This window comes from Artemia franciscana, chromosome 12, assembly GCF_032884065.1.
Source record: "Artemia franciscana chromosome 12, ASM3288406v1, whole genome shotgun sequence".
Classification (NCBI taxonomy): domain Eukaryota; kingdom Metazoa; phylum Arthropoda; class Branchiopoda; order Anostraca; family Artemiidae; genus Artemia; species Artemia franciscana.
The window spans coordinates 31,318,391-31,346,244 of NC_088874.1; the positions used below are offsets into that span (position 1 = coordinate 31,318,391).

Sequence of the window (27,854 nt, forward strand, 5' to 3'; positions counted from 1 at the left end):
TGATAAGTAAGGGTCTCGGTAGAATGAAAAAATTGCTTTCCTATGTCCTATATATATATATATATATATATATATATATATAAAAAATCAGTTTGATATTCTTCACAAAGTAACGAAACAAGATAAGGAAAAAAAAATAAGAAACAATTAATTCAAATATTAGTACCAAAAATACGAAAAGATTATAGCCTTTTGAACATAGTTGAAACAAGATATACTTATTTTGAAATCATTTGGCATGATTTTAAGGTAGTGTAGGCCTGTGATTATTATTTCTATGAAAATTTGGAAACACCTACTTACGGGGGTGGGGGACAAATGTCATAAATGCCAAAGGATAGATAAAATTTTATTTTGTAAATTGGTATCAAAAATCAAAAATTCCAATATTTTTTTGGATTTGTTTTTGGGTAATTGTTGTAGCGTTAGTTACGCGTTTGGTTTCTTCTTTTTTTGAAAGATTTTTAGAAACATAGAGACCCCTTGGGTTCAATACACAAAGTAATGAAATTTTTATGCTCATCTTAAATATATAAGCTTTGTTATGTTTAGTCATATCCATAAAAGGCTACAAGCCTCATAAAATTTACCTGATTTACAAAAGCATCTTAATGAAAATCCCACCACCAGATTCAGCGTATCAAAAAATCCTGCTGTAGAGGTTTCAAGCTCATATCTGCAAAAATGTGGAATCTTGTACTTTTTGCCAGAAGAAAGATCGGGGATGCGTGTATATTTGTTTGTTTGTTTGTTGCTGTTTTTTCCAGGGGTGATCCCATCGACTCGGTGGGCCTAAAAAATCGGGAGAGGGCTCATTCTAACGGAAATCAGAAGTTTTGGTGTCCTTTTTAAGTGACCCATGAAACTGGAGTCCAAATAGACTCCCTCCCACACCACTTTTTCCCAAAATCTTCCAATCGAAATTGTGAGATTTTCATTTTGTTCAGCATAGTTGGAAGGCCTAATAAATATGTTTTCCGACATAAAAAGACCCTTCATAGCCACTTGGGGAAGGTTTATGTTGAAAGTTTAAAGCTAAAGTTTTTTTTTTCCAATGCTTGAAAAACGATTCCTTAAACGCAAGCATTATTTAATTAGAACAGTAAGTAACCTTTTTTAATATCGAAAAATTTTAGCGAAAAGAGAGAGACATTGAAAAGGGGACAATCCCTCTCGTATAGGTAACAATTTCTGTTTGTTCTAAGTTTTAATATTGCTCCTTACTTTCAGTAGAAAAAAACTTGTTTTTCATTTAATAAATACTATAAAAACAGTTCTTATCAAAATCTAGGATGACCCTTGCCATCCCGGTTGATGCCCCCAGATCCACCTCTAAAAACATCAATATCTTTAGTCTTAGCCCCCAATTTCCGGATATATTTGTAGAAGCATGTGCAAGAAAAATATACACCTTTGATCCACCTCCTGTATCTCTTATCCTGTCTATTGTACCTCTATTCCTCCTGAGACTGGAAGAATTTGGTATATATATATATATATATATATATATATATATATATATATATATATATATATATATATATATATATATATATATATATATATATATATATTTACATCCACGTTCTTGTTCTTCTGTCGTGACCTTTAATTTTGGCTGAGGGAGTCTAAGAACAAAGTACCAAAAATTATGTAAACTTCTTCGTTGCGGTAGATCTACAGACAAGAAAAAATTACATGTTGCAAAAACAAGCTGGAGGCAAATTTAGGCCCTTGTTCCTCCACCATGGCCTGAAATGGCTTGATGACGTGGATATCTTAAGAAGCAGTATGTTACAAATTATGGATTTTTCTGGAGAGTGAAAACCTAAAAACGCTTTGGGTTTTTTCGGTTTTATTGGCAAATATTGTTTGCCCAAAAACTATGAGATAAAACAATTGCAATTTAATTTAAAAGTTTAACATTCAAATTAATTCTGCATTTCAAAAAAGAAGATATAAGACTTTCCTAAAAAGAAACATGGACTCTCCTAACTATCCTTAGACCCAAAAAAGATGAAGAAATGCAGATCGGACTGATCAATCTAATTTGTTTCATTATGCGGTCGATTATAAACACCTCTTTAACAAAATGCGTCACATAACGCCTATTAAGCTATCTTGGCCGATGTTGTAATACTACACCCTTTGTGGTCCATTTTACTTGTGATAATTTTGTTACTATTTGACGTAAATTTGGTATTTTCTTTTTCTGCGGGGTAGTGTTTGTGGCCTTTGAAAGAAAAACGGATTTCGTAAGACAGTTGATTATGTCATTTAATTTGAAATAACTCATAAAAGTTAAGAGCCACAGAAAATCTGTGAAATTCAAGAAACAGAGGAGAAATCTCCTAATAAATCTCCTAATAGGGATGCGGTCTTGACAAAGTTTAGGGATCATATTAAGCATGTCCAAGAACCTTATTGTCCAGATTTTAAGCTCCTAAGTGCAAAACACTGAATATCAGAATATTATCAAATAATTATTGCTATCCTATCCAAGGAGGCAGATGAAGAGGGGACTTCGCAGGATCAATAACGGTTTCAAACCTCATAAACTGGGGGAGCGGGTAAAGTATTCAAAAATTACTGCTGCGGCAATTTTTTAAGTCAATTAATTACATTAATGAGAGTTATAAAATATGAAATCAAAGCAATTAATTGTCAAATGTCATTAAAACTGGGGGAAGGGGGTAACTCCACATTTTTCCCATGCTTATAACCGCCAGTGTGTGGAACCAAAAACCATGTATATATATTTGTCTCAGGTAACATTCCCAAAAGAGGTCGAATCTACCGTTTGGCACATAAAAACTCTAACTTATTACTAAATATGGGCTTATCTTATTGCTACGGAAGGAAACTTGAGGAAACTCTACTACTTGTAACAACAATATGCGTATGTTTCTTGGAAGAGCGACTAGATGTTCCTTTATTCTTCTCGCGACAGTACTATTTGGACCAGCTTCTTAAGGACTTGATCGTGGAGCAAGACCGTCAATAGGGGTACCAATTAGGGGAAAGTATGGGGCTATTTATTTCCAATGTTTTTTGCCTCTTCTTCCTATTAAAAAACATTTTTTCTTGGAATTTCACTGAAGAATCCGTTTTGGGGATTTTGTTGAAAAAAAAGCCGAATTACCCCCTTCTCCAAGATTTTAAAGCATATTTTGACATTTTTTCATGAATCGGTATCTCTGGCTGCCACTCATTGAGATTAATTTCAAGATTATAAAACTTCAGTCCTGAGGTTAGGATTTAACAAAACATATTAAAATAAAAACCGCCCTCAGAAAGCATTGCAAGCATGTGCATTATTTTCATTTAATCTTTCGAAAACATTGAATTTCTGACAAGAGAATTTTTAAATGCTGTTAAATTTTCAGGGGCAGTCTTACCATGGAGCAGACGAAGCAGACACTTGGCAAAAACAAAAAAAAATCTGATATCTCGGTCTTCGTTTTATTATTACTAAAAGATGTCGAATCAATCATTTGGCGCATGAAAGCTTTAACTAATGCGCGAGAAAGTCCAGCCCCTAAGCGAAAGCTACTGGCTATGAGAGATACCTTCAAATTAAAAACGAAGATCTCAATTTTCGAAACTGCCCTCGCATATTCAAGAACTGTTTCAAGTGTACCCGAACACATTCACATTTTATCCCTGAGGGATATTTATCCCTTGAGCAGTGAAGATCTAAGATAGTCTAATCTTAGCAGTGAATCTTTTTTTTTCTAAACTGGATACTTTGGAAATTTTGAACTAGTTAACGAGCCTATTAGTGATTAAAGCGGAAATTAAGGATTTTAAGATTCAGTGGTATAGTCTACTGTATAATATAGACATCTTAAAAAAAAAATTCAGAAAGCTTTCAGCATAAATTCTATTATAATAAAACCAGATAATATATAAAATTACAAAGGTTGTCATAATTTCAAAATATAACACCAGAGATTTTATTCAGAAATTGGGGAAATCATTCCCAATAAGGCCTTCTGTGTTTGCCAAAGTTAAGTACAGTTTTGGACACTTCACGGTAACTGACAACACTGTTTCAGTTTATTCAACTACTTCGGTTTGTGAATGCTTATTTTTGAATAGTATTGTGCCTTGAGTGATTTAGAGATTTTTGGCTACCGTTTTATAAAGGATAATAAAGGCCCAAAAATTACACTGTCACAAGAAGCACCGTCAACCCTGGACGCAAACCAGCGTTCGTCATGCGCAAGAATGGGAGGATGGCTAGGGGAAAGCCATCACCATTGGCGACATGGCGCAGGAGCAAGGGGTTCCATGCCCTTTTTTGCACTGGATAATACATCTTGGCAGGTAAGATTTTGATTTTCACATCTATTTTTCTTTAGCTAAATCTGGCAATTTTATAGCCATAACCTTCGTATTGCAGGCAAAAGTGTTGTTTCTGCCACAAAAGTTTTTCTTAATATGCCCTTGCCACACATAGAGTCATATGAAAGAATTATATGAGTATATCCCTGCATGGGATATAAATTATACCCCTGCGTAGGGTATGATTTTTAACTTTCCTTTTATGCTAAGGTAAGGTACAGCCACAAGTTTGCCGTTTGTATTCAATTCCCTAGCAAAAGTGCAAAATGTGCCGTTAAATCTATTTTCGCAGTTTCTTTGACAAGTAGGAAATATGTCAAAAAGGGAAGTTTAAAGCGGCAAAGCCGTCATAACGCCTTCATGTTAAATTGATCTTTTCCTGCGTGAGCTTTAGTAACGCGAACTAAAACTGTTAAAAAAAAAAAAAAAATATTGAGCATGAGAAGCTGCTTCAAACTACATGTGATTATATTTAGATTGCTAGAAAGGATTGTAGGCATGTTTACATTTGAATTTTCAGAAATAAATCTGTTATGTACGTTCCTATATACTGAACTATCTTTCTTGTATTTGCTCTGGAATATTAATTCGGAAGCACAAAAATACTAAACCTATTCTGGTTGCATTTCAGAACTGTTATGTCTTATTAATATTGCTATTATTGTGGGTGGACTTACAAAGTCAAGGCTCAGGCTACAAAGGCCCATCACCATCCCACCAAAAAAATATACCAACAATAATAATCATGATATAGCGTCTTTGGCCACAGGGTTATTGATGCTCCCTCAAGGGGTACTAACATTTGAAAAAAGGCTTGCCTATCTCTTTTCTTCTATTCTCTTTATTCGAGAGCCCCTTTGTAGCATCAGGGTACCCACCATTGTTTTCTTCCATCCTGAGACGAACGGCACCAGGTCCACAAGATCAGTTATATCAATATTGTTTCTTTTCCTTATCTTGGATTGTTCCTCATGGTTATTTTTTGGACCCAAGATGAGTACTTCCTCTATTGGGGGAGTTACCCCCCCTGAATGGCTTTGACCGCTATTAATGGGTTCAATCTATCCAATCTCGACAGGGTGTTCCACACAACACCCTGCCTCATGGGAAGGACAACCAGTGGCTGGATTGTGACTGAACTTAGCAGTAGTAGGCCCTTTCTGCGCCTACTACTCTCAGGGGTACTGCGAGAAGGATGTCACCACCGCTCCTTGCAGTGTCTTATGAAAGCTATCCATAATAATTATCTTTTAAAACAGCACCAAAGTTCTAATTATTTTGATTTTAACCGAAATAATCAGGTGACCCTTGCTGCTTAAGCTATCATTTGGTAAAATTCAGGAGCTCTCCTTCTTGAGCGCATGTTTGAATTTCTAAAAAGGTTTCAAATTTCATAACTGTTTTTATTTATTTAAAAAAAAAGTGATCTTTTCTCTCAGTGAGCGTTTTCAAATGTGTTTTGGAAATGTATTTAGCTTAGTTAAAAAAAAGTCAACATCAGTAGACTTTCGATTAACTTTGGGTTGCCACAAACGATTCAAGTAAGGTCGTCCCACTAAATATTATGAAGACGAATAGGTAGACAAGGGCAAGGCCGACTCCACGGGTGAGATTATCTGGTTGATTATCTAGTTTGAGCCCCCCCCCCCCTCCGGAAATTTCTTTTTCTTGTAAATTGGTCTTAAAATATAGGTGAAAACAACCCTTATTTTGAACCTTTAAGCAAAGTCCACGGGAGGTAAACACCTTCTTTTTCGTTCTTTTTATGCTTCACCCCTGAATGAAAATTCTTTGATAAAATTCCCAGCAAAAATCATTTGGTATCCCACTCCCGAACGAAGTTCTAGGATTCGAAGTTCCAGGATTTAAAATCAAAGAGCTCGGGAGAAGTCAGTCAAATTACTTGAACTTTCACTCTAATTTTCCTTGGGTGCAAATTCTTTGTGTTTAAAAATTCTAGTGTCATTTTGTGACTATATTTTGAAGTCAGTTGAAACAGGCGAACTCTGATCCTGGCCTCTCTTAGGTGTACAAAATCCTTTTTTTTTTGTTGTAGTTTTTTATTGTTATTAAATTAAAAAAAAACATGCTTTTTCAACTGAAAGTAAGGAACAAAAAAAAAACTTAAAACGGACATAAATTATTTCTTATATGAGGGCACTGCTCCATCGTCAGCCCTTGCTCTTTACGCTAAAGTCTCAGTACTAAAAATACATCTTATTAAAACTCAACGGTCCTTGTGTATGAGTGGTCTTATTTAAAGAATAGTGACAAAAAATCAAATTTTAGAGTAAAGATTAAAATAATCACTGTTCGATTTAAGTTTCATTGTTGCTCCTTACTTTCAGTTGAAAAATTATTTCTTTATTTTATTTCTGACCGTTTTTTAAATCATGCTTGGGCCTCCCTCGCTTAAAATTTCTCTTGGAAAGTTTCCCCAGGAAACGTTTCTCCCACTGAAAATTTTCCCCGTGGAAAATCCCCCTGTAGAAAATGTGTCCCGAAAAATTTCCGTATATTTCCGTATGACAGATGCTATATGTGAACAATGGGTAAATTACATAACTTTTTATGGGTAAATTACGATAAATTACGTAACCCTTTACGCAGAGACTATGAGAGTTCATGTCATCCCCAAAGGCTTAGTTATTGGATCTTTCAACTGTGCCGAATCAAAAGCATATTTCAAAATTTTGATCAGATTGTCTTGTGGGGAAAAGGACATAGGAAGGGGGCTAGTTGCCCTCCAGTTTGTTTTTTCACTCAAAAGGGCACTAGAAATTTCGATTTCTGTTCGAACGAACCCTCTTTATATTATATAGGACAATTGGTTTGATACAACCGCACCTGAAAAAATAAAATAAAAATAAAGACGCATCCGTGATCTTTATTCTGGCAAAAAAAAAAACAACATTTTCATAGATAGGAGTTTGAAACTTCTCCAATAGGGATCTCTGATATGCTGAATTTGATGGTGTGATTTTCGTTAAGAACACTTGACTTTTGGGGGCTGCTTTCCAAGGGTTTATTTTAGGAGGGATAGAGGGGGCACTTCCCCCGGTCACAGGAATTTTAGGAGCAAAAATTCAATAATATTCTAACAAATAAAAAAGTAAGAAAATGGGAAAAATTGTTAATAAATGAAGATCTTGTTAGAATTCGGCCGAAAATTTTGGGAGACAGTGGGGAGGGGGCTAATCACGATTTTTCTCCGGGCACAAGAGAGGCCAGAACCGCAACTGTGCCCCCCTTTTTTCAGCAGCTTTTAATATGGTAAATATTAATTATGTATATTTCAAGAGTCAACACAGACATCACATCACAGGCACGATATCACAAAAGAAAATCACGATATCGAGATATCAACAACAAAAAATGCATCGTTTTGAACAAGGTTGGAAAATCGATAAATAACAAGATATGAAATTCTTACTTCTTTCTTGTTATGCTAGGCTGATGCAATCTGTGTCGAATGAATCTAAGCTTTTAAAAGTTTGGCTTCAAGAATTCATAAATTTAACAAAACAAAGGATCCTTTGTTGAAAGCTTAAAAAAGTTTTACGGTAACTTTCAATTTTATAAAATATTAATTATGTTTAATTATCAGAAAAAAAGAAACCAAATCACCACTTTTGAAGCCACAAAAAAATTTCATTTGTTAGAAAATTATTTTGTGTTTCTCTTATTTTCTACTCCAATTTTCGTATTGTTACCAATCAATGGAAAAACCCAAGAAAACTATACCATTTTGAACGACAAATCCTCTCTCCTGAAATTCTTACTGGAAAAAAATCTGCGAAATTGCAGCCATTTTTATTATTTCTCACAAACCTTCTTTTTGACTTACTCGACCTAAAAACTCTGAAAAAATAGTAATAACAGCGCATATACAGTCAAAAAGATTGATAGATCTATTAGAAAACAGTCAAATAGGCTATATACCAGAATTTAAAATTGTCAACAAATAAATAACTGCAAAGCAAATAATTCAGCAAAGCTGAAACATGATGCACAGAACACTGTTAACGGTTAAATAAATGTTGTACATGACAAAATAAAATAGTGCATAAAAAAGGTAAAATTAGTGCGTTTGAACATTCCACATACAAAGAATAGCCTGACGAGCTTCACCGCGAAATCCAAGCATACATGAAACTGTATTTAATAATTATCAAATACAGATATTAGACATTATGATCAAGATTATACATTATTGATAATAATATGATAAAAAATAATCTATTATATTTGGCTATAAAAAAAGCAAACCCGAGTAAAATTATTACAGGTGAACATTTGACATATCTATTAACATACGCTTAAGGATAGTGCTTATTGGCTGGCGAAATATAACATCGCAAAAACAAACCATTAGACTTAAAGTACATTTTAAAACGAAAGTAAAGAGCAGCAATCTCTCTTTTTTTTGGTTGTACCGTTTATTGCTATTTTTCTTCCTTTTTTTTCTTTTTTTTATTGTATCATCTTACGAAAAGAGTAAGTTAACATTAACTGCAGTAATTAAAAAGTATTATTTGACTCATGTTTCCTTTCCAAAAATTTAGAAATAGTTTGACTTTTGAACTTTTGATATAAACTCTGTTTATCTTACCTTGAAGGCTAAATAAAAATCTTTCTTGTAAAAACAAATGTTCGCCAATAAAAACCGAAAAACTCGAATATTTTTTCAATTTTTTTTTCTGCTCTCCTGCAAAATGTATAACGTGTCGCATACCGCCTTTCGAATTACTGCTAAAACATGTCCTGTGATGAAACCATGTAGCAGAGAAGGCCCAAATCCACTTCCATTTCTCAAAGCACTTTACTCCAAAAAACAATTTCGTTTAACCTGTCCTTTTCCAAAGACGTTTTCATCTCAATTCTAGACAAACAAAATTGATATTCAATCACGTGCGGTCATCCTCCGATTTTATATTTCTCACGGTATCCAACCACTACTTCACCTTCTTCTTGTTTACATATTCTTCAACTTTTGCGCTAATCCCCCCTTAAGTCAGGTGGATTTGTTTCTTTTCACATCATTAATCAACCAAGGGTCATAGGGTCTTCTTATTATGTCAACGAGGGAGGGACACGTGCTGAGCTTGCGACAGTTTATCAGTGTTTTTAATTATTTGGTATTAGTGGAAATAAGACCCGGGTGATTGATTAACTAAGAAGTGACAACATAGCGCGTAGAGAGTAACCTTAACCTAGTGGTTTCTAGACGTTATTTTATTAGAGATACGACCACAAATCACCTATGTGGAGAGAAGGCAGGCGGTGTCTGGGTGGGAAGTGTCTTTTGGGGAAAATGTTTTCAGTGCGAGGGTTTGATATTGCATTTTTTTGCAAAACGGAGGCACAACGTTGCAAAACGGAGGCACAACTGTTTTAGAAGGAGTGAGCATGGTACCTTAGCTTCTTTGAAAATTATTCTTAGGGCTGTTTCAGAATATACCAATTAGTAACAATAAGTAACTATATAAACAAGTTACCTAGCAGTAACAGAAGTTACCAATCAGTAACTAAGTCATCAGGGCTGCAAATCAGAAGTTACCAAACTTCTGATTTAGGGGTAATTTTTGCGAGGACGTGAGGATGATGAAAATCATCTATCCATGCTTCATTCGTTAAACATTCCTCCTGCTTCTGTTCATCTCTCGTTGAACTAAACGAGGCACTCTCGTTCAATTATCTCAAATTTAATTTTCAAGTTGGAAGACCATCAACTACATCTATTTGTGAATTTGGGCCACATCTATTAGTGGTAGATCAACCACATCTATTAGGTTGCTACCGAAGTTGCCTTCCCTTACAGACTGGGACAAGGGATGTTCAATGGGCATAACTTCAGTTTTATGCCAGTTGGTCAACAAACCAACTTTTAAGGCTTTCATCAGTTAAACATTCGTCCTCCTTCCGTCCATCTCTCGTTGAACTGACCGAAGTAATCTCGTTCAGCTCTGCTTTGAGTCTCGAGTATAGCTCAGAGTGGTGTCAACTGGGGGATGGGGGAGGGTGGGTAGGGACCCTCTAAGCCGTTTAGCCCTCCCCTCCAGATTTTAAAAAATATCTTGTTTTGGTATTTTAATCGAAAATCATTTTTTTAAATATCTTCTTAGGTATTTTATTGACACAATAAAATTGAAAACAAAAAGTGCTCCACCTCCTAGATCCTGAAAATTATGCCCCCCTTCCCTGCATGAATTGACGCTGCTGAAGGCTTAGCTTGTAAAGATGTTTGGATATAATTGATAAATTTAAAAAAGGAGTCTGAAACATTTCAGGAATTTTTGATACAGAAAAATGAAAGACATTCTTCAGTAAATATGGCTTATAATAAAGTGTTTAAAGGTTCCCTATCTGACCTGAGAGGCTTGTTGAGATGGATTTGTGGTTTTGCTGCTTGTTCAGCTAGATGAAAAAAATCTACCTTTTTGCTGAGAAGAATGGTTACTTTTAAAGAGGAAGGGAGTTAAATAAGAGCTCACCTACCGTCGTTTTCAAAGTCGGACCTAAGTTGTAAATGGTAATGCAAATTTTGGCTTAGGTGAGATGTATGATTGGGTGTCCAACGATGACCAATGCGATATGAATCTTTACTCTGACCCGGGCTTCACTCAGTAGCTCTAATTGGGGGTGGAACAGAGGGGATGGACTTGCCCAAATTTTTACCCCTTGGCTTATCTTTAGAAAAATAGCTTGTTTTAGTAAGTTTATTGAAAAGTGACCTTTTTTCTATGGAAACGTTCAAAAATTAAAAATGGCCCTTTTCCCTAGATATTGAATAATACATTTTCGCCCCCCTTCCCATCCTAAATTCCTCAAACTGACGCTGCTGGCTTCACTACACACAGAGACAGCCAAGCCGACAAAATTTGTTTGGCATCAGTAGTTTCTAAGCTTTGTGCCTAACCCTCCCGGTGGGTAGGTTTTAGCTGATCCTCACACTTTTGGCATGCAGGAACATATGGAACGATTACAGTTACAATGAAACTGAGGGGAAAGTTGAAATCGTATGACAGTCAGTATGTATCGGGGGAATGGAGCATCCTAACCCCTCCCACAAACTACCGAGATTTATTTGATGCTTTCCAAATAATTCTGCAATTTTTCACATTTTTAAGTTGCCTTTAATATACAGACAGTAAATTCTTACTGGATACTGACAAAATGTGCACGTTTTTTGCGTATTTTACGTTCTGTGAAGGGGATGAATGGATCATACGCTCCCTGTTCTCTTTTTGGTACCATTGAAAAAAAAAATCATTGAACTTCGATACTTTTACCCTATTTTATGAATATTTTTTCATTTATCACGCTACTCCTCCCTTAATAAATTTAGAGGATGGGGATGAAATGGAAATCCTCTACCCCTGCCCTGTGCCTACATCGGCACAGCCATTTAGAGAAACATTAATAAAGTAATAGTGAATTAGTCTATACACGCTTGTAGAGTGACAGATCGGCTATATTTTTTTTTGGTTACAAGAAAAATAAAGAAAAAATCTTGAATATAGAAACATTATCTAGATCTTTTTTTGTGTATTTTACATTCTTTGAAAGGGAGATGTGCCATATGCGCCCTCCTCTTTCCTTTTCAAAAACAAACTCTCGAATGAGCTACATTTTTAAAATTCAAGCCCATTAATTAGTTTATTTCACGCATGTTTTTGCACCATCTCACACCAGTTCCCCTCCCCCTCCCATTAACAAATATATGAGTCCATTTCTTCGTCCAGATAAACATTCAGAGAACCACTAATAAATTGAGAGCAAATTATAGATCCTTGTAGCATGACAAATTGCCATTGCTGCGGTTACAGTCCTTTGGTTTCAAGAAAAGTAAGATTTTGCTGAGTATTACAAAAGTATGCAGAAAAGCAAACTATAAGAAAGAAATGTATTGAAAAATAAAACTAAGTCCACCTTTTTCGTGCATTATGCATTCGATGAAGGGGATTAAATGTGTCATACTCCTTCTCTTCACTTTTTTGTCTCTTTGATCCTCCTGAACATATTTGCGCTTTAAGTCCCAATGGGAATTAGAGTTTATTCACGTCTAAGTATTGGAGTAAAGCACTTAAGCAAGAAAAGCAAGATTTTGCTGAGTATTACATACTACTACTACTATTACTACTACTAATAACTAACCGCAGAACCAAGCCGTCTGAGGCCAACACAGCTATGCACGCTCCTCCTCCAACCTAATCTATTCAAGACCTCTCTCTTTATATCCTCTCAGGAAGTTCCCATTTCCTTTAAATCTTTATTTATGACATCCTTATAAATAAAGTGTTACAAAAGTATGCAGAAAAGCAAACTATAAGAAAGAAATGTATTGAAAAATGAAATTAATCGCACCTTTTTCGTGCATTTCACATTCTATGAAGGGGATTAAATGTGTCATATTCCTCCTCTTCACTTTTTTGGTGCTCATGTAGAAAAAAGGGTTTTCCAGAACCTTTTTTTTCGAAACTCCACTACATTTATTTGTCTATTTCTTTAATATTTTTGCATGTTCCTATACTGTGTCCCTCAATAAATTCTGTGGTCCACCTCTGCATTCATTAAAACATTTAATGAAGCATCAATAAAGCGAAGGTGAATTGGGAATCAGAGAGGCTTGTCAAACAGTCCGTGGTAAAGAACAAGTGATTCGGTACAATTGTAGCAATACCAGCAACGGTAGTAACAGAATTTTGGTAACGATATATAAATTATGAGAGATGGATTTTTTTAAGCCAATTCTAAATATACAAATTCATTATGTTTAATCTTACACATCAAAAGCAACTATCCTGACAAAATTTGCGGTAATTTGAAAAAAGGGGGGAAACGACCCCCTTTTTATGATTTCGATGGTGCGATGAATATCGCACCATCAGATTCAGCGCATCAGAGAACCGTGCGGTAGAATTGCTCCCATTTGCAAAAATGTGGAGTTTTTTTTTGCCAGAAGAAAGATCACAGATGCGTGCTTACTTGTTTCTTTGTTTTCCCCAGGGGTGATCGCATCGAGCCAAAGGTTATAGAAGACTGGAAGAGGACATATTTGAACAAAAATAAAAACTTCTAGTCTCCTGTATTTAGTAACCAAAAAGATTGGACGGCACTTAACCCCCTCCCACGTCCCTTTTTCCTTCAAGTCATCTGATGAAAATTTTGAGTCAGCCATAGTTGAAAATTACATCAACTATGCCCTTGGGGATGACGTGACCACCCAGAGCCCCTGGGGAAAGGGCTGTAAATTTGCCCATTGTTTGGATATAGTATTTGTTATTCGGATGTATACATACATTTTGGGGAAAGATAATTTTTTCGTGGGGGAGATTTTCAACGAGGAGAAAATTTTGTGGGAAGGGAAGTTTCTAGGGGGGGGGTAAATTTTCCGGGGGTAGGGCTGCTCCCTCTTCAATATTTCATTCATTACACTAAAATTTGACTTTGTTCCATTTCTTTAAGAGCGACTCCCAAAACACAAAGGCGGTCAAACTAGAATAAGAACCTTTAAATACTACAAAACTTTTCCGTGAAGAGTTAGGGATTGAGGAGGGTTAGTCCCCCTAATACACAGAATGCCTTATGATGGTTTTAATTTTTAATGTTACTCCTTAATTTTAGCTGAAAAAAAAACTTTTTTTTTAATTTAATAGCATGACAGATTGACGTTGACATTAGCGACAACAAAATAAAATTTTTGCTGAATATCACAAAAATATGCACGTTTTTTTCTATATTTTGCATTATAAGAGGAAGATATTTGCCATATATCTTCTCCACTCTTCTTGATGCCTATGCTAAAAAAAAAGTAGGTTATTCCAAGGGGCTATATTTTGAAACTTAAATATATTCATTGGTCTATTTCGGAAAGATTTTCGAGTTTTCTCACACTTCCTCCAGCTCTCCCTAATAGATTCCACAGATACTATCTACGTTTAGAAAACACTAAACAAATTTACTCGTATATATTTGCATCATGATATTGCAAGATTGCATTTAATAATTTATTTCATAAGAACACTTTGAGTTTGTTTTTTTTTTAAATGCCTCTCCTACCTCTTAATAGGTGCGTCAATTCGCAAAAATATAGGAGGAATAGGAATAAAATGTGTTTTTCAAATCTAGGGTGTTAATTAGTTTGTTTTACTTGTTTCAACGAAAATACCAAAGAAAGTCATTTTTCAATGAAAATTGTACAAAAGGACATTTTTCAAAATCTAGGGGAGTTAATTTATGTATTTTTTCGCTATTTTTCCATTTACAGTACAAAAATAAGATATTGATCAATGAAAATAGACTTTTTTTCACTGACAATAGGCATCAGTCAGTGATAATGCTGATTTTTTTAAATAAAGTGGTAGGGGGCTATTTTATTGATTTTAAGTTGTTTTTTTTTTTTTTCAACGACAATACCAAGACCAGGTTATCTCTGAACGAAAATGCCAAAATAAGGCATTTTCTGTGAAAATACAAATAAAAAGGTGTTTTCAAAATCAACAGGAGGGTAAAATTCTACAGGAGGGAATGTCGCCTCCCCTTTAATAAATTCCTGAGTCCGTACTTACATCTAGATAAATGTTTAGAGGACCACTAATAAAGTGAGAGCAAATTATAGATGCGTGTAGCGTGACAAATTGCCATTGTTACAGTAGACCGGTACCCTAAGAACGCCTCTGTAGTGAGTAATGTGAATACTTAACATTTTGATGAAGAACTTTATTGACACTTTAACATATTAACTCTGCCTTTGAAATAGGAGTTATCAATTATTACAAATTCATACGGTTCATCTTGAAATTTATTCCGCCTTTACAGCTAATAAAGGAATCCCAGTACGGAGACGTTCTAGAAGTTGAACATTTGCATAAATCCAGATTTGACTTATTGAGATGTTGAGCAGTGAATTCTTAGAATATCTCTGCTGTTTAGGCAAGAGGGCATATTGCACGCAAAGATTACCCTATATTTATGTGAAAACTTTGATTTTGCACTTTCTATGAAAGAGCTCAGGGACAAACATAGAAGGGGTAAGGCCTTCATACCCAACCCCACTCTCAAAATCTAATTTTCCGAATTCTGGGGTATTTTTATTTAAAATACAAAACAAGTTTTATTTTTACTATTTCCCCTCTCTCCCCAAACAATTTAACTTACGTAGCTGGGAAGAGGGGGCTTAAACCTCTTCGGCGCCACCTGTTTAAGTGAAAGTAGGTTAAAGTGTATATGTGATCTAGCACAGCGCCGACTGATTCCTGTCTAAAAAAATATATTTTTTTTTCTTTTCTGAGTGACTGTACTTGGTTTGCATTCCTCATGTCCTTTGGAACTTCAAAGCCACTGTTCAAAGGCTGTATTTTTGAGGGTCGATGTATTTTTTTGTTTGTTTGTTTTTGTTTCTGTTTTTTTGTTTTTTTTGGGGGGTTGTGGTACAAAAAGTGTAAGGGCACATAATTTTTTTTTAGCTTATATACGTTTTTGCACATTATAAAAGTCGGGCAAAAACTCCGAGGGTGGGGGGGGGGATCTCAAACACTCTAACTCCCCTGGATACGGCCTTAACATGTCCTGGGTTTGTTGTTTGTAGATGGATTCTTTATTTCTTGAGCAGTCCCACAGTTTTTCTTTTGTGTATTATTCTTCTTTTTTCCTTTTTTTTTGCAATGAAGACTGCTTCGAAGGAACCTTACTAAAATACCTGCCTTGTTTTTTATTTTTAATTAAATAAAAAACAAGTTTTTTTTTTAACTGTAAGTAAGGATCGACATTAAAACTTAAAACGAACAGAAATTACTTCGTATATGAAAGGGGCTGCTTCCTCATCAACGCCCCGCTCTTTACGCTAAAGTTTGACTCTTTCAACTCTGCTTTTTAAAACAGTAAAAAAGTTTAGCGTAAAGAGTGGGGCGTTGATGAGGAAGCAGCCCCTTTCATATACGAAGCAATTTCTGTTCGTTTTAAGTTTTAAAGTCGCTCCTTACTTTCAGTTAAAAAAAACTTGTTTTTTTTATTTAATTTCTGAACGTCTTTGAATCAATGCATGTTTTGATTTGGCTCTCCGCAGATGGATAATTAAAACGAAATTTGCATGTTTATTTTTTTGGCTAAATGGCTTTCTCAGAGTTTTTATCGAATGATTTTGAGAAAAAAGAGCGGGAGAGGAGGCCTAGTTGCCATCCGATTCTTTGGTTACTTAAAAAGGCAACTAGAACTTTTAATTTTTTACGAATGTTTTTATTAGTAAAATATTTTAGTTAAAAGATTTTAGACTTTACTTTTTATTAGTAGTTTTTATTAGTAAAATTGTATTACTTTATTATTGATAACTTACAAATCAGCTTACGTAACTAACTTTTGTATTCTCTTGTTTTATTACGTATATGAGGGGGTTCACCCCCTCGTCAGTACCTCGCTCTTTACACTAAAGCTTAAATTTTGTCCCAATTCCTTCAGGGTGACCCCTGAATCACAAAGTCGTAGAATAAATAGTTGAAATTACTAAAAATACTTTAGCGTAAAGAGCGGGGTATTAGGAGGAGATGAGTCCATCATATGCGTAATAATTTCTGTTCGTTTTAAGTTTTAATGGTTCTCCTTACTTTGAGTTGAAAAAACTTTTTCATATTTATTTTTTCATTATTTTTTTTAATAATGCTAAAAAATCCTGCGCTCCCTTCATGAAAATTATCTTCCCCCACGAAAAATTTCTCAAAGCAAAGTTCCCCCAAAATATCTCCCTCTTCTCAACCCCCCCCCCCAACTCCAACCTAAAAATCCTCCTGAAAACGTCTGTACACTTCCAAATAACCATTACTATATGTAAGCACTGGTCAAAGTTTGTAACTTGTAGCCCCTCCCACGGGGACTTTGGGGGAATAAGTCACCCCCAAAGACATAGTTATGAGGTTTTTCGACTACGGTGAATCAAATTGCTATCTCAGAATTTTGATCCGGTGACTCTGGGAAAATAATTGGCGTGGGAGGTGCCCTCTAATTTTTTGGTCACTTAAAAAGGGCACTAGAACTTTTCACTTCCGTTAGAATGAGCCCTCTCGCAAGATTCTAGGACCACTGGGTCGATACAATCACCCCTGGGAAAAAAAAAAAAAAACAAACAAAAAAACAAATAAACACGCATCCGTGATCTGTATTCTGGCAAAAAATGCGAAATTCCACATTTTTATAGATAGAAGCTTGAAACTTCTACAATAAGGTTCTCTAGTACTCTGAATCTGATGGTGGGATTTTCGTTAAGATTGTATGACCTTTAGGGTTTTTCCCCCCTATTTTCGAAAATGAGGCAAATTTTCTCAGGCTCGTAACTTTTGATGGGTAAAACTAATCTTGATGAAACTTATATATTTGAATTCAGCATTAAAATGCGGTTCTTTTGATGTAACTATTGGTATCGAAATTCCGTTTTTTAGAGTTTTGTTTACTATTGAGCCGGGTCGCTCCTTACTACAGTTCGTTACCACGAACTGTTTGATACCGGCTCAAAAATTTTCCTCGTTATTGTCTTTATTTTTTTTTTCCTTTACTTTTTATTCGCTGTTTTGTGAATTTTATCCAAACATAAAACAATATGAATATCTTGCTTGATGCATATGGATGAGTAGTAACTGTGGAGGACACCTAGACACAAAAAGGTAGGCCTTTTCCTATTGCCACCACCTCCATGCAGGCCCGTACGCTGGAGTTTTTTTTTTGGGGGGGGGGTACCCAATAGAATTTTTTTTCGAATTTGAATAAAAATTGTCCAGAAATTCGAAAAGGCTTAGGGTAAAGTTTTAGGGAAAAGTTTAGACCCCGAGCCCCCTTTCCCAGTGTGCTTCCCTACCCCGTACAAAACATAATAAATAAAGTCCCAGGTAAATAAAAAAAATGAAATGGTCTGTGAAAATTAGATAAAGTTAAAAGAGTGGAGATTTGAAATTCATGCGATAAAATGTTTCCTTCACTTTTTTTTTATTTTGTATAAGTTATTTTTAACCATTTAAAATTTACGTCAACTAAAATGAGAAGATAAGGTTTTCGAAGGAGTGGGGATTCAAGTAATAAATTACATTCGTTACTAGGCATTCCTGTTTTTCTTTGAACTCAGTTTTGGTTAGTACAACAAGAAAATTTAAATGAAGGTAACTTTTTTTTTTGTTAAAAGACTTGATAACTTTGGTTGCGTATGACCATATTATATAAGAGTTATTTTTTGCCTGTTAAGTCTTTACGGGTAAAGAGGCATACACGAGTAATATACGAGTAAGGGGTTCTTAGACTTGACTACGCTCGATATCCCAAGAATTACATGAATGTTCTTAGCAACTTCCGTCTCTTCTTTTAATTATTATGCTCTGTGCACCTTTTAAACTCTCCCTCCTTCCAGAAATCTGCATAAGGGCATGATCTGAGAAAGTCGCAGGGCGTTATTCCTAAATTCTTTCGGGACTTTCATGAAGCAATATAAGCAAATTGGATTGAATTCCATGGCAAAGAACTAAGAAATTTTCAATCCATCTAAGAAATAATAATAGAAGAGGTTTCTCATAAACTAAACGCAAAAAATACGTTGTTGCGTTATATTTAGAATCAAAGCCGTATTCAGGGGGATAGGGGTTTGAGCCCCCTCCCACAACAAAAAAAATGTTTCTCCGATTCGTCGAAGTGTAACAAAAACGAATATAAACAAATTTTGATGCGTTTTTACAGTTTTTTTGTAACCCCTTCCCAAAACGATATCTTTTTGTAACCCCCCCCCCCCCCAACCGGAAAAAATCCTGGATGCAACCCCGTTTATAAAATAACTTTAGCAATAAGATTTTATTGTAACCATTCTTCGGGACTTTTTCGAGCCAAAATAGGCTATTAGATTGAGTTACATAACAAAGAACTGATAAAGTTTTCAATCCATCTAAGTAATCATAAAATTAAGAGGTTTTTCATATACAAAACACAAAACACATTGTTACTTTAAATTTGCAATACAACTTAAGCGACAAGATTTTCTTTTAACTATCAAGAAAATATATTATTTGGTCTGAAATAGTCACCCGGTGTTATTTCTAAGCGATTTCAGGACTTTTTCGGGCCAAAATAAGCTAATTGATTGAAAAAACTAAGAAAGTTTTTATCCATGTAAGGAATAATCAAACAGTTCGTGGTAACGAACTGTAGTAAGGAGCAACCCGGCGCAATAGTAAGTGAAACTCTAAAAAACGGAATTTTCATACCTATAGTTAGATCAAAAGAATCGCATTTTAATGCTGATTTTAAATATATAATTTTCATCAAGTTTAGTCTTACCCATCAAAAGTTACGAGACTGAGAAAATTTGCCTTATTTTAGAAAATAGGGGGAAACACCCCTTAAAAGTCATAGAATCTTCACAAAATCACACCATCAGATTCAGCGTATCAGAGAGCCCTACAGTAGAAGTTTAAAGCTCCTATCTACAAAAATCTGGAATTTAGTATTTTTTGGCCACAAGACAGATCATGTATGCGTGTTTATTTGTTTTTTAGTTGTTTTTTTTTTTTTCCCAGGGGTGATCGTATCGACCCAGTGGTCTTCGATGTCATCAAAAACATTGCAAATGGGGCTTTCAAACAGTTCGTGGTAAGTGGCAACGAACTGTATTAAGGAGCGACCCGGCTCAATAGTAACCAAAACTCTAAAAAATGGAATTTTTATACCAATAGCTACATCAAAAGAATTGCATGTTAATGCTGATTTTAAATATATAAGTTTCATCAAGTTTAGTCTTACCCATCAAAAGTTACGAGCCTGAGAAAATTTGCCTTATTTTAGAAAATAGGGGGAAACACCCCTTAAAAGTCATAGAATCTTAACAAAATCACACCATCAGATTCAGTGTATCAGAGAGAACTACAGTAGAAGTTTAAAGTTCCTATCTACGAAAATATGGAATTTAGTATTTTTTGGCCACAAGACAGATCATGTATGCGTGTTTATTTGTTTTTTAGTTTGTTTTTTTCCCAGGGGTGATCGTATCGACCCAGTGGTCCTAGAATGTTGTGAGAGGGCTTATTCTAATAGAAATTAGAAGTTCTAGTGCCCTTTTTAAATGACCGAAACAATTGGAGGGCACCTAGGCCCCCTCCAACGCTCATTTGTTTCCCAATTTCACCGGATCAAAATTCTGAGATAGCCATTTTATTCATCATAGTCGAAAACCATAATAACTATGTCTTTGAGGATGACTTACTCCCCCGCAGTCCCCGTGGGAGGGGCTGCAAGCTACAAACTTTAACCAGTGTTTACGCATAGTAGTGGTTATTGGGAAGTGTACAGACACTTTCAGAGGGATTTTTTTGGTTGGGGAGAGGGGTTGAGGGGAGGGGGTTATTCGGGGAGAGCTTTCCATTGAGGAAATTGTCATGGGAGAAGAGAATTTCTACGACGGGGGCGCAGGATATTTAGTATTTTTTTAAAGAGCAATGAAAAAATAAATATGAAAGAGTTTCTTCAACTGAAAGTAAGGAGCAGCATTAAAACTCAAAACGAACAGAAATTATTACGCATATGAGGGGTTCATTTCCTCCTAATATCTCGCTCTTCACACTAAAGTAATTTTATTAATTTCAACTATTTATTCTACGGCCTTTGTGATTCAGGGGTCATTCATAAGGAACTGGGACAAGATTTAAGCTTTAGTGTAAAGAGCGAGGTCTTGACGAGGGGCGAACCCCCTCATTTACCTAATGAAAACAAACGAATTTAGAAGCTGGTTAAATAAGTTAATTCGTAAGTTACGTATATTTTTACTAATAAAAATGTTCGTAAAATTGAAAGTTCTAATTGCCTTTTTAAGTAACTAAAAAATTGGAGGGTAACTAGGCCTACTCCCCCGCTCCTTTTTTCTCAAAATCGTCCGATTGAAACTATGAGAAAGCCATTTAGCCAAAAAAGAAAAAAAAAAATATGCAAATTTCGTTTTAATTATTCATATGAGGAGAGCCAAAATCTAATCCAAAAACGTTCAGAAATTAAATAAAAAAGCAAGTTTTTTTCTAACTGAAAGTAAGGAGCGACATTAAAACTTATAACGAACAGAAATTACTCCGTATATGAAAGGGGCTGTTCCCTCCTCAACACCCCACTCTTTACGCTAAAGTTTTTTACTGTTTTAAAAAGTAGAGTTGAGAGAAAGAGTCAAACTTAAGCGCAAAGAGCGGGGCGTTGAAGATGGAATATCCCCTTTCATATACGGAGTAATTTCTGCTCGTTTTAAGTTTTAATGTCGCTCCTTACTTTCAGTTAGAAAAAAACTTGTTTTTTTTATATTTAATAATAGAAAGAGGTTTCTCATATACAAAACGCCAAAACACGCTGTTACTTTATATTTACAATATGACTAAAGGGACAAGATTTTCTTGAAACTATTCCCCCTCATTTGGTCTCAAAAAGTTGCACGGCATTGTTCCTAAGCCATTTTGAGACTTTTTCGAGCCAAAATAAGCTAATAGATGGAATTTCACAACAAAGAACTTTGAAAGTTTTAATCCATCTTAATAATAATATAAGAAAAGGTCTCTCAGCTGCAAAACACAAAAACGTATTGTTGCTTTGTATTTAAAATATGATTTTCAAGACAATATTTTCTTGAAACTATTCCCCTCTCATTAAACGAAACGTGCTTAAGGGAGCCTTTTCAGACGAAAAAACCTATATCATAGTTTACGTTGTACTATACAAGTAGGCTAATTACGTGGTCATTAATGTGTTGCCGAAGTGGTTCCCTTAGGGTAGGTTATTCTTGCTGTGAGTATCCCTTAGGGGGGCCACGTGCTTTAAAAAAGGATTTAATTAATGCGATGGCTATATTTTGCGTGATTTACTGCTGATAGTATCGGAAGCATTTAGACTCAGTTTGGTAAAAACGGCGAAGGATGTCAAGAGGTTAACGTGGGATATATCAACATGGAGGTCAGAGTGTGATCATGCTCAGGGTTAATTACATTTTCTCTCATTTAAGCGAAAACACCACTTTGAATTTTTGGCTAAATCGAAAGGCTTCCTTTCAGATTTGTGAATAATTATCTGGTATATAATTCTCAATCTGGGGAGATCTAAAATTTATCTCGTATCCGTGAAATTGCATTCTTATGGCTTTGAAAGCAAACCATGAAATCTCAAATATTAAAAGCATTTTAAAATAGCTCAGGGAGGCAAGAAAGTGAGTCTTTATTTTAATGTCTACTTAATAACCTATTATCAATGCCATATTAGGAAAAGAATAACCAATATAAAAAAAGAAAAAAAAAATGGGTCTCAAACCAACGAACTAACGCAGGTATGAAAAGAAGAACATTTCAAAGCACAAAAACTTCGACATTTTTAGGTTTTTTTCACAACATAAAATCGACGATTAAGATTAAAGAGACACCTAATTTTCTAAAGCAATTATCATATATTTGTAACACGAGTTCTCCAGCTGCAGGAGGTGGTTTGGAACTGGGATGTTTTTGTTTCCCCGTTTGGGGGAGAGCTGGCTTTGGTTAAAGCAAACAAGTGTGTTTCGTGACGAAGGTGGCACATTTATTTCATTGTTATATTTTTTTTCTTGTGTTTTTTTTTAGAGATTTTAGAAGTAAAAAGCAGCTATCCCTTGCTTCCTCCAGTGGGAATTCCCGAAGCTAAACAGCTTCGATTGAATCTAGCTGGGTCTTAAATACAAAAAAAAACACGGCATAAATAGGCTTCTTCAATTCCTTCAGGAACGGTTTGCAGCCACCGCCAGCCCCCCCCCCCTACTTTTGAGTTCATTACTAAAAATAACTCAAAATTCGATCCTTTTTCGGGGAAGAGTCCCATAGCCGCTATGGAAAAACTGCATTGCACTATGCAACTATGACGTTTTCATTGCTACAGAATGGCTCTAACTTCAATCCTCCCTCACCAATCTTCAACAAAATCTATTCATGTGCCTATAAAAGCTAGAGGTGATTGAAGCTCAATCAAAACTGTAGGAAGCAGGTAAAATACATAAGAAGAAGAAGAAAATAAAGTAATTGTAAAAACACACGCGAATCCAGCAGATTCGACCCGGAGGCTCTTTCTTGGTAATTGAGTTCTAAGTCCAGTTCACCGTGTGTGTGGGTGTGAGAGAGGGGGAGGGGGATATAAGGATATAAGGAAAGGGAGAGTAAAAAAGAAAGAAAAGAGAGAGATTGGTTAATAAATTAATTTGTTTCATTAGCAAATTGGCGTCAATTGGGGGGGGGGTAGATTTTGCAAATCCTCCTTTTTATATTGTTTCCATTGAACAAAAACAGTGTCCCCTAGATTTTGAAAAATACAATTTAACCCTCTCCTAATTTCGGGAATTAGAGCCACTGAAAACGAATACTACTCACGCTTCACCTGTAAGTACCCGTAATTAAGTGATGGTCAGTCAAATCTTGCCGTAATGACTTTATCAAAAAAAAACCGCACCCATAGGAGTAAAAACACATTGTCATGCCCAAGACTGATCGATGGGGGGATGGTTAGGGGTAACTCATCTGCAAAGCTATAGATAAGAGGAAGACTTAAACGAGGTCCAGTATTTTCTTTTAAAGAACGAAGGGGCAAGAGGCGAGAAGAGATTCGACAGCTCCTAGGGCAAGGGCTATGGCAAATGTCCGTTCCCCTGAAACAAAGACACAATTCCATAATTATTATGTGTTTAAAGAATTTGTTGTTCAAAATTTCGTAGCGGTCAAAAACGAAAGTGAAATTTAACTTTTCAGATGAATTAAGTGTATTTAAAAAAAAAAAAAAAAAAGCCCAATTAACTCTTTGAAAAATATGTGCTGCTACAATACTTTTGTTCATTTTCGCATCAGAAATAACTTCTCGTCACTTCTACAGTGAAATTTTCAGGTATTGTTTAGGGGGATTTTGAAATAAACCAAAAGACCCTTTACGCATCCAAAAGGTCAAAAGGGCGTATTTGCAAAACCTCTGGAACAACTAAGGGTATTAATTTGATACTATCGGAGAATGATGAGCAGGAGGATGACTATTGTCAAAAGTTCACCCGCCAATATCTCAGAAACGGCTATGGGAGTAACGAAAAGGAGTTGTAACTATATCAAAAGACACTATCTGCGTTCAGGATGTCAAAAGAACACTTTTAAAATATCCAGGGAATGGCTAAAGGTATTAGTTGAAACTTTCAGTATCAAATGGAGTGTTGAACTAAACCAAAAGACGCTATGTGCATCCTGTTGTCAAACCATGTATCTGCAATATGTTTGGAACGGCTATGGATATTAAGTTTAAACTCTCAGTGAATGTTGAGCGTGACGTTGTGTTGTCAAGAAGATGAAAACACGTGACCCTAGTTGTCATGAAGATGCAAATGTGATACCTTAGAAACGGCTAAGGGTATCAAAGGCGAAACTGCCGGGAAATGTTGAAGAGTTTGATGAACTAAATCAAAAGAAGCCATTGACATCCAGGACGTCCAAGGGGCTTCAGTCTTACAGAAGGCCAACAATCATGCATATTTTCAATCTATTTATTTGAATAATATTCCCCCTATCCATCCATCTATGTCAGGACTTCTATTAAAATTTGTTGCAAAATTGTTTCTGAAATATAAATAGCAAGCTAAATCTTAGTTCCTTTGCAGAGAACCAAAAAAAAAACTGTATATCTATTCCTCTTATTAACCAAGAACAAACCAATATCCAAAAAGGAACAGAAATTAATTTTGGAAAAAAAATTCGCAGAAAGAAGTTTTCCTAAGAAAAGTAAAGAGCTGCATTAAACAGTCTAGTAGAAATAGAGTAAACTATAGTTAAAATTTAAAACAAAAAGAAATCACAATCAGTAAACAGATGAGACCCGAAACGAAAAGAAATTACAATGAATAGTCAGTTCAATGTAAAACAAACATAAATTAACAGTAACAGGGGTAGCGTCAACCCCCCCCCCTAAGCCTTATAAAGACTAGAGCACCATTCGTGCTTCACTTAAGACAAGGTATAATTGAAAGTTTTTTATAACGCTAATAATTCCAGTTAGTTTACTTTCATCACTTCTTGTTTGGAATCTTGGTTAATATGGTGATTTTTTTTTTTTTTGTTGATGATTCTGCAGTAAAGTGCAAATGGTGCTCTGGGTTTTGGAGGGTTTAGGGACCTTTAGCCCTATTCTCGTTTGCGGTAATAATGAAAAAAAAAATCAGACAATTTGAAAAAATGCTCCTCTTCAGAGGGGAATGAGCCCCCTCCCACTCCCCCATTATGTGGTTGTATCTACCTTCCCTCGCTAAATTGCCACATTCTTCTTCTCTATTCTAGATTAATATTTTTCCCTTTTGTATTATATTCCATTGGCGCACAATCCATATAAATTTTCTTTTAACTGGCTTATGTCGGAGCCATGTAATTTCTGGATTAATGTGGAGATTCTAATTATTGGTTTCTTGCATTGTCTCCTTATTATTCTTCTAAACTCTAAGGATCTTTTAATGCCATTTTGCATATATTAAATGTCTTACCACTAATATGTGGTAATTTGTGAATTCAAGGGAAATAAGCATTTACCAGCTTATGTAAAGATATCATTCAAAGAGATTGTGGATATATATTCCCTCGTTAGGGGGATATGAAAAGATGTTGTTTGGCACAAAAAGGATGGCTCGGTATATAATCAATAAGGGGTGTTGTTAAAAATGTGGAGTAGAACGTTTCAGAATACTAAAATGAGCTGAATAAGGCTTAAATATTTAGCAATGCTTTTGTCAAACATTGCGATACCTCTATAAAAAAGGGAACAAAGTGACCTAGTATCTGTTCCCTGTTGTCAAAATATTTAACAATGTTTTTGTCAAACCTTGCGATAGCTATATAAAAAAAGGGAACAAATTGTCCTAGTATTTGTTCCCTATTTTCAAAATATTTGACAATGTTTTTGTCAAGCCACGCAATAAATCTATAAAAAAAAGGGACATATTGTCCTAGAATTCGTTCCATATTGTCAAAATATTTGAAAATTTTTTTGTCAAACCTTACGATAAATCTATAAAAAAGGGAACACATTGTTCTAGTATTTGTTCCGTATTGTCAAAATAATTGACAATGTTTTTGTCAAACCTTGCGATAAATCTATAAAAAAAGAAACAAAATGTCCCATTGTTTGTTCCCTTTTGTCAAAATGTTTGACAATATTTTTGTTAAATCTTGCGATAAACCTATAAAAAAGGGGACACGTTGTCCTAGTGTTTGTTCCCTATTGTCAAAATATTTGACAATGTTTTTGTCAAACCTTGCGATAAATCTATAAAAAAGGGAACACATTGTTCTAGTATTTGTTCCGTATTGTCAAAATAATTGACAATGTTTTTGTCAAACCTTGCGGTAAATCTATAAAAAAAAGGAACAAAGTGTCCTATTGTTTGTTCCCTTTTGTCAAAATGTTTGACAATATTTTTGTTAAATCTTGCGATAAACCTATAAAAAAAAGGGGACACGTTGTCCTAGTGTTTGTTCCCTATTGTCAAAATATTTGACAATGTTTTTGTCACACCTAGCTCTATAAAAAAGGAACAAATTGTCCTAGTATTTGTTCCCTATTTTCAAAATATTTGGCAATATTTTTGTCAAGCCTCGCAATAAATCTATAAAAAAAGGGGACATGTTGTCCTAGTATTTGTTTCCTATTGTCAATATATCTGGAAATGTTTTTGTAAAATCTTACGATAAATCTATAAAAAAAGGCAACAAATTGTCCTAGTATTTGTTCCCTGTTGTCAAAATATTTGACAATGTTTTTTTCAAACCTTGCGATAAATCTATAAAAAGGGGACACGTTGTCCTAGTGTTTGTTCCCTATTGTCAAAATATGTGACAATGTTTTTGTCAAACCTTGCGATAGCTCTATAAAAAAAAAGGAACAAATTATTCTGTATTTGTTCCCTATTTTCAAAATATTTGACAATGTTTTTTTCAAACCTTGCGATAAATCTATAAAAAGGGGACACGTTGTCCTAGTGTTTCTTCCCTGTTGTCAAAATATTTGACAATGTTTTTGTCAAACCTTGCGATAGCTCTATAAAAAAAAAGGAACAAATTATTCTGTATTTGTTCCCTATTTTCAAAATATTTGACAATGTTTTTTTCAAACCTTGCGATAAATCTATAAAAAGGGGACACGTTGTCCTAGTGTTTGTTCCCTATTGTCAAAATATGTGACAATGTTTTCGTCAAACCTTGCGATAAATCTATAAAAAAGGGAACATTTTGTCCTAGTAGCGTCAATAGACAAGATGTTTTCTGTTTGATGACATGTTGACATAAATTATCGTACAACAGGAATACGACAGTCATTTATGAATTTATATAAAATTATTTAATTTAAAAAACAGTTCGCAAATAATGCTTTGCTTTGTGTGTTAACCTCTAAAGCTGCTGGTAGAATATGTATTTTAATCAACATTTTTTCCCAAGTTTTTTGGAAAATTTCCTAAATATCATAACTATCGTTGAGAGAAACCC

General features: G+C 34.9%; 1 protein-coding gene across 1 annotated transcript in view; it reads left to right on the top strand.

Moving 5' to 3' along the window:
- Positions 1 to 3,393: 3,393 nt before the first annotated feature.
- LOC136033985 (transcription factor AP-2-epsilon-like) overlaps positions 3,394 to 27,854 on the top strand; it is a 168,162-nt gene continuing 143,701 nt past the window's right edge. Inside the window, exon 1 of the mRNA XM_065715020.1 lies at positions 3,394 to 4,329. Within this exon, the coding sequence (XP_065571092.1) occupies positions 4,231 to 4,329 (99 nt within the window). The 5' untranslated portion in view covers positions 3,394 to 4,230. The remainder of the gene's footprint in view (positions 4,330 to 27,854) is intronic.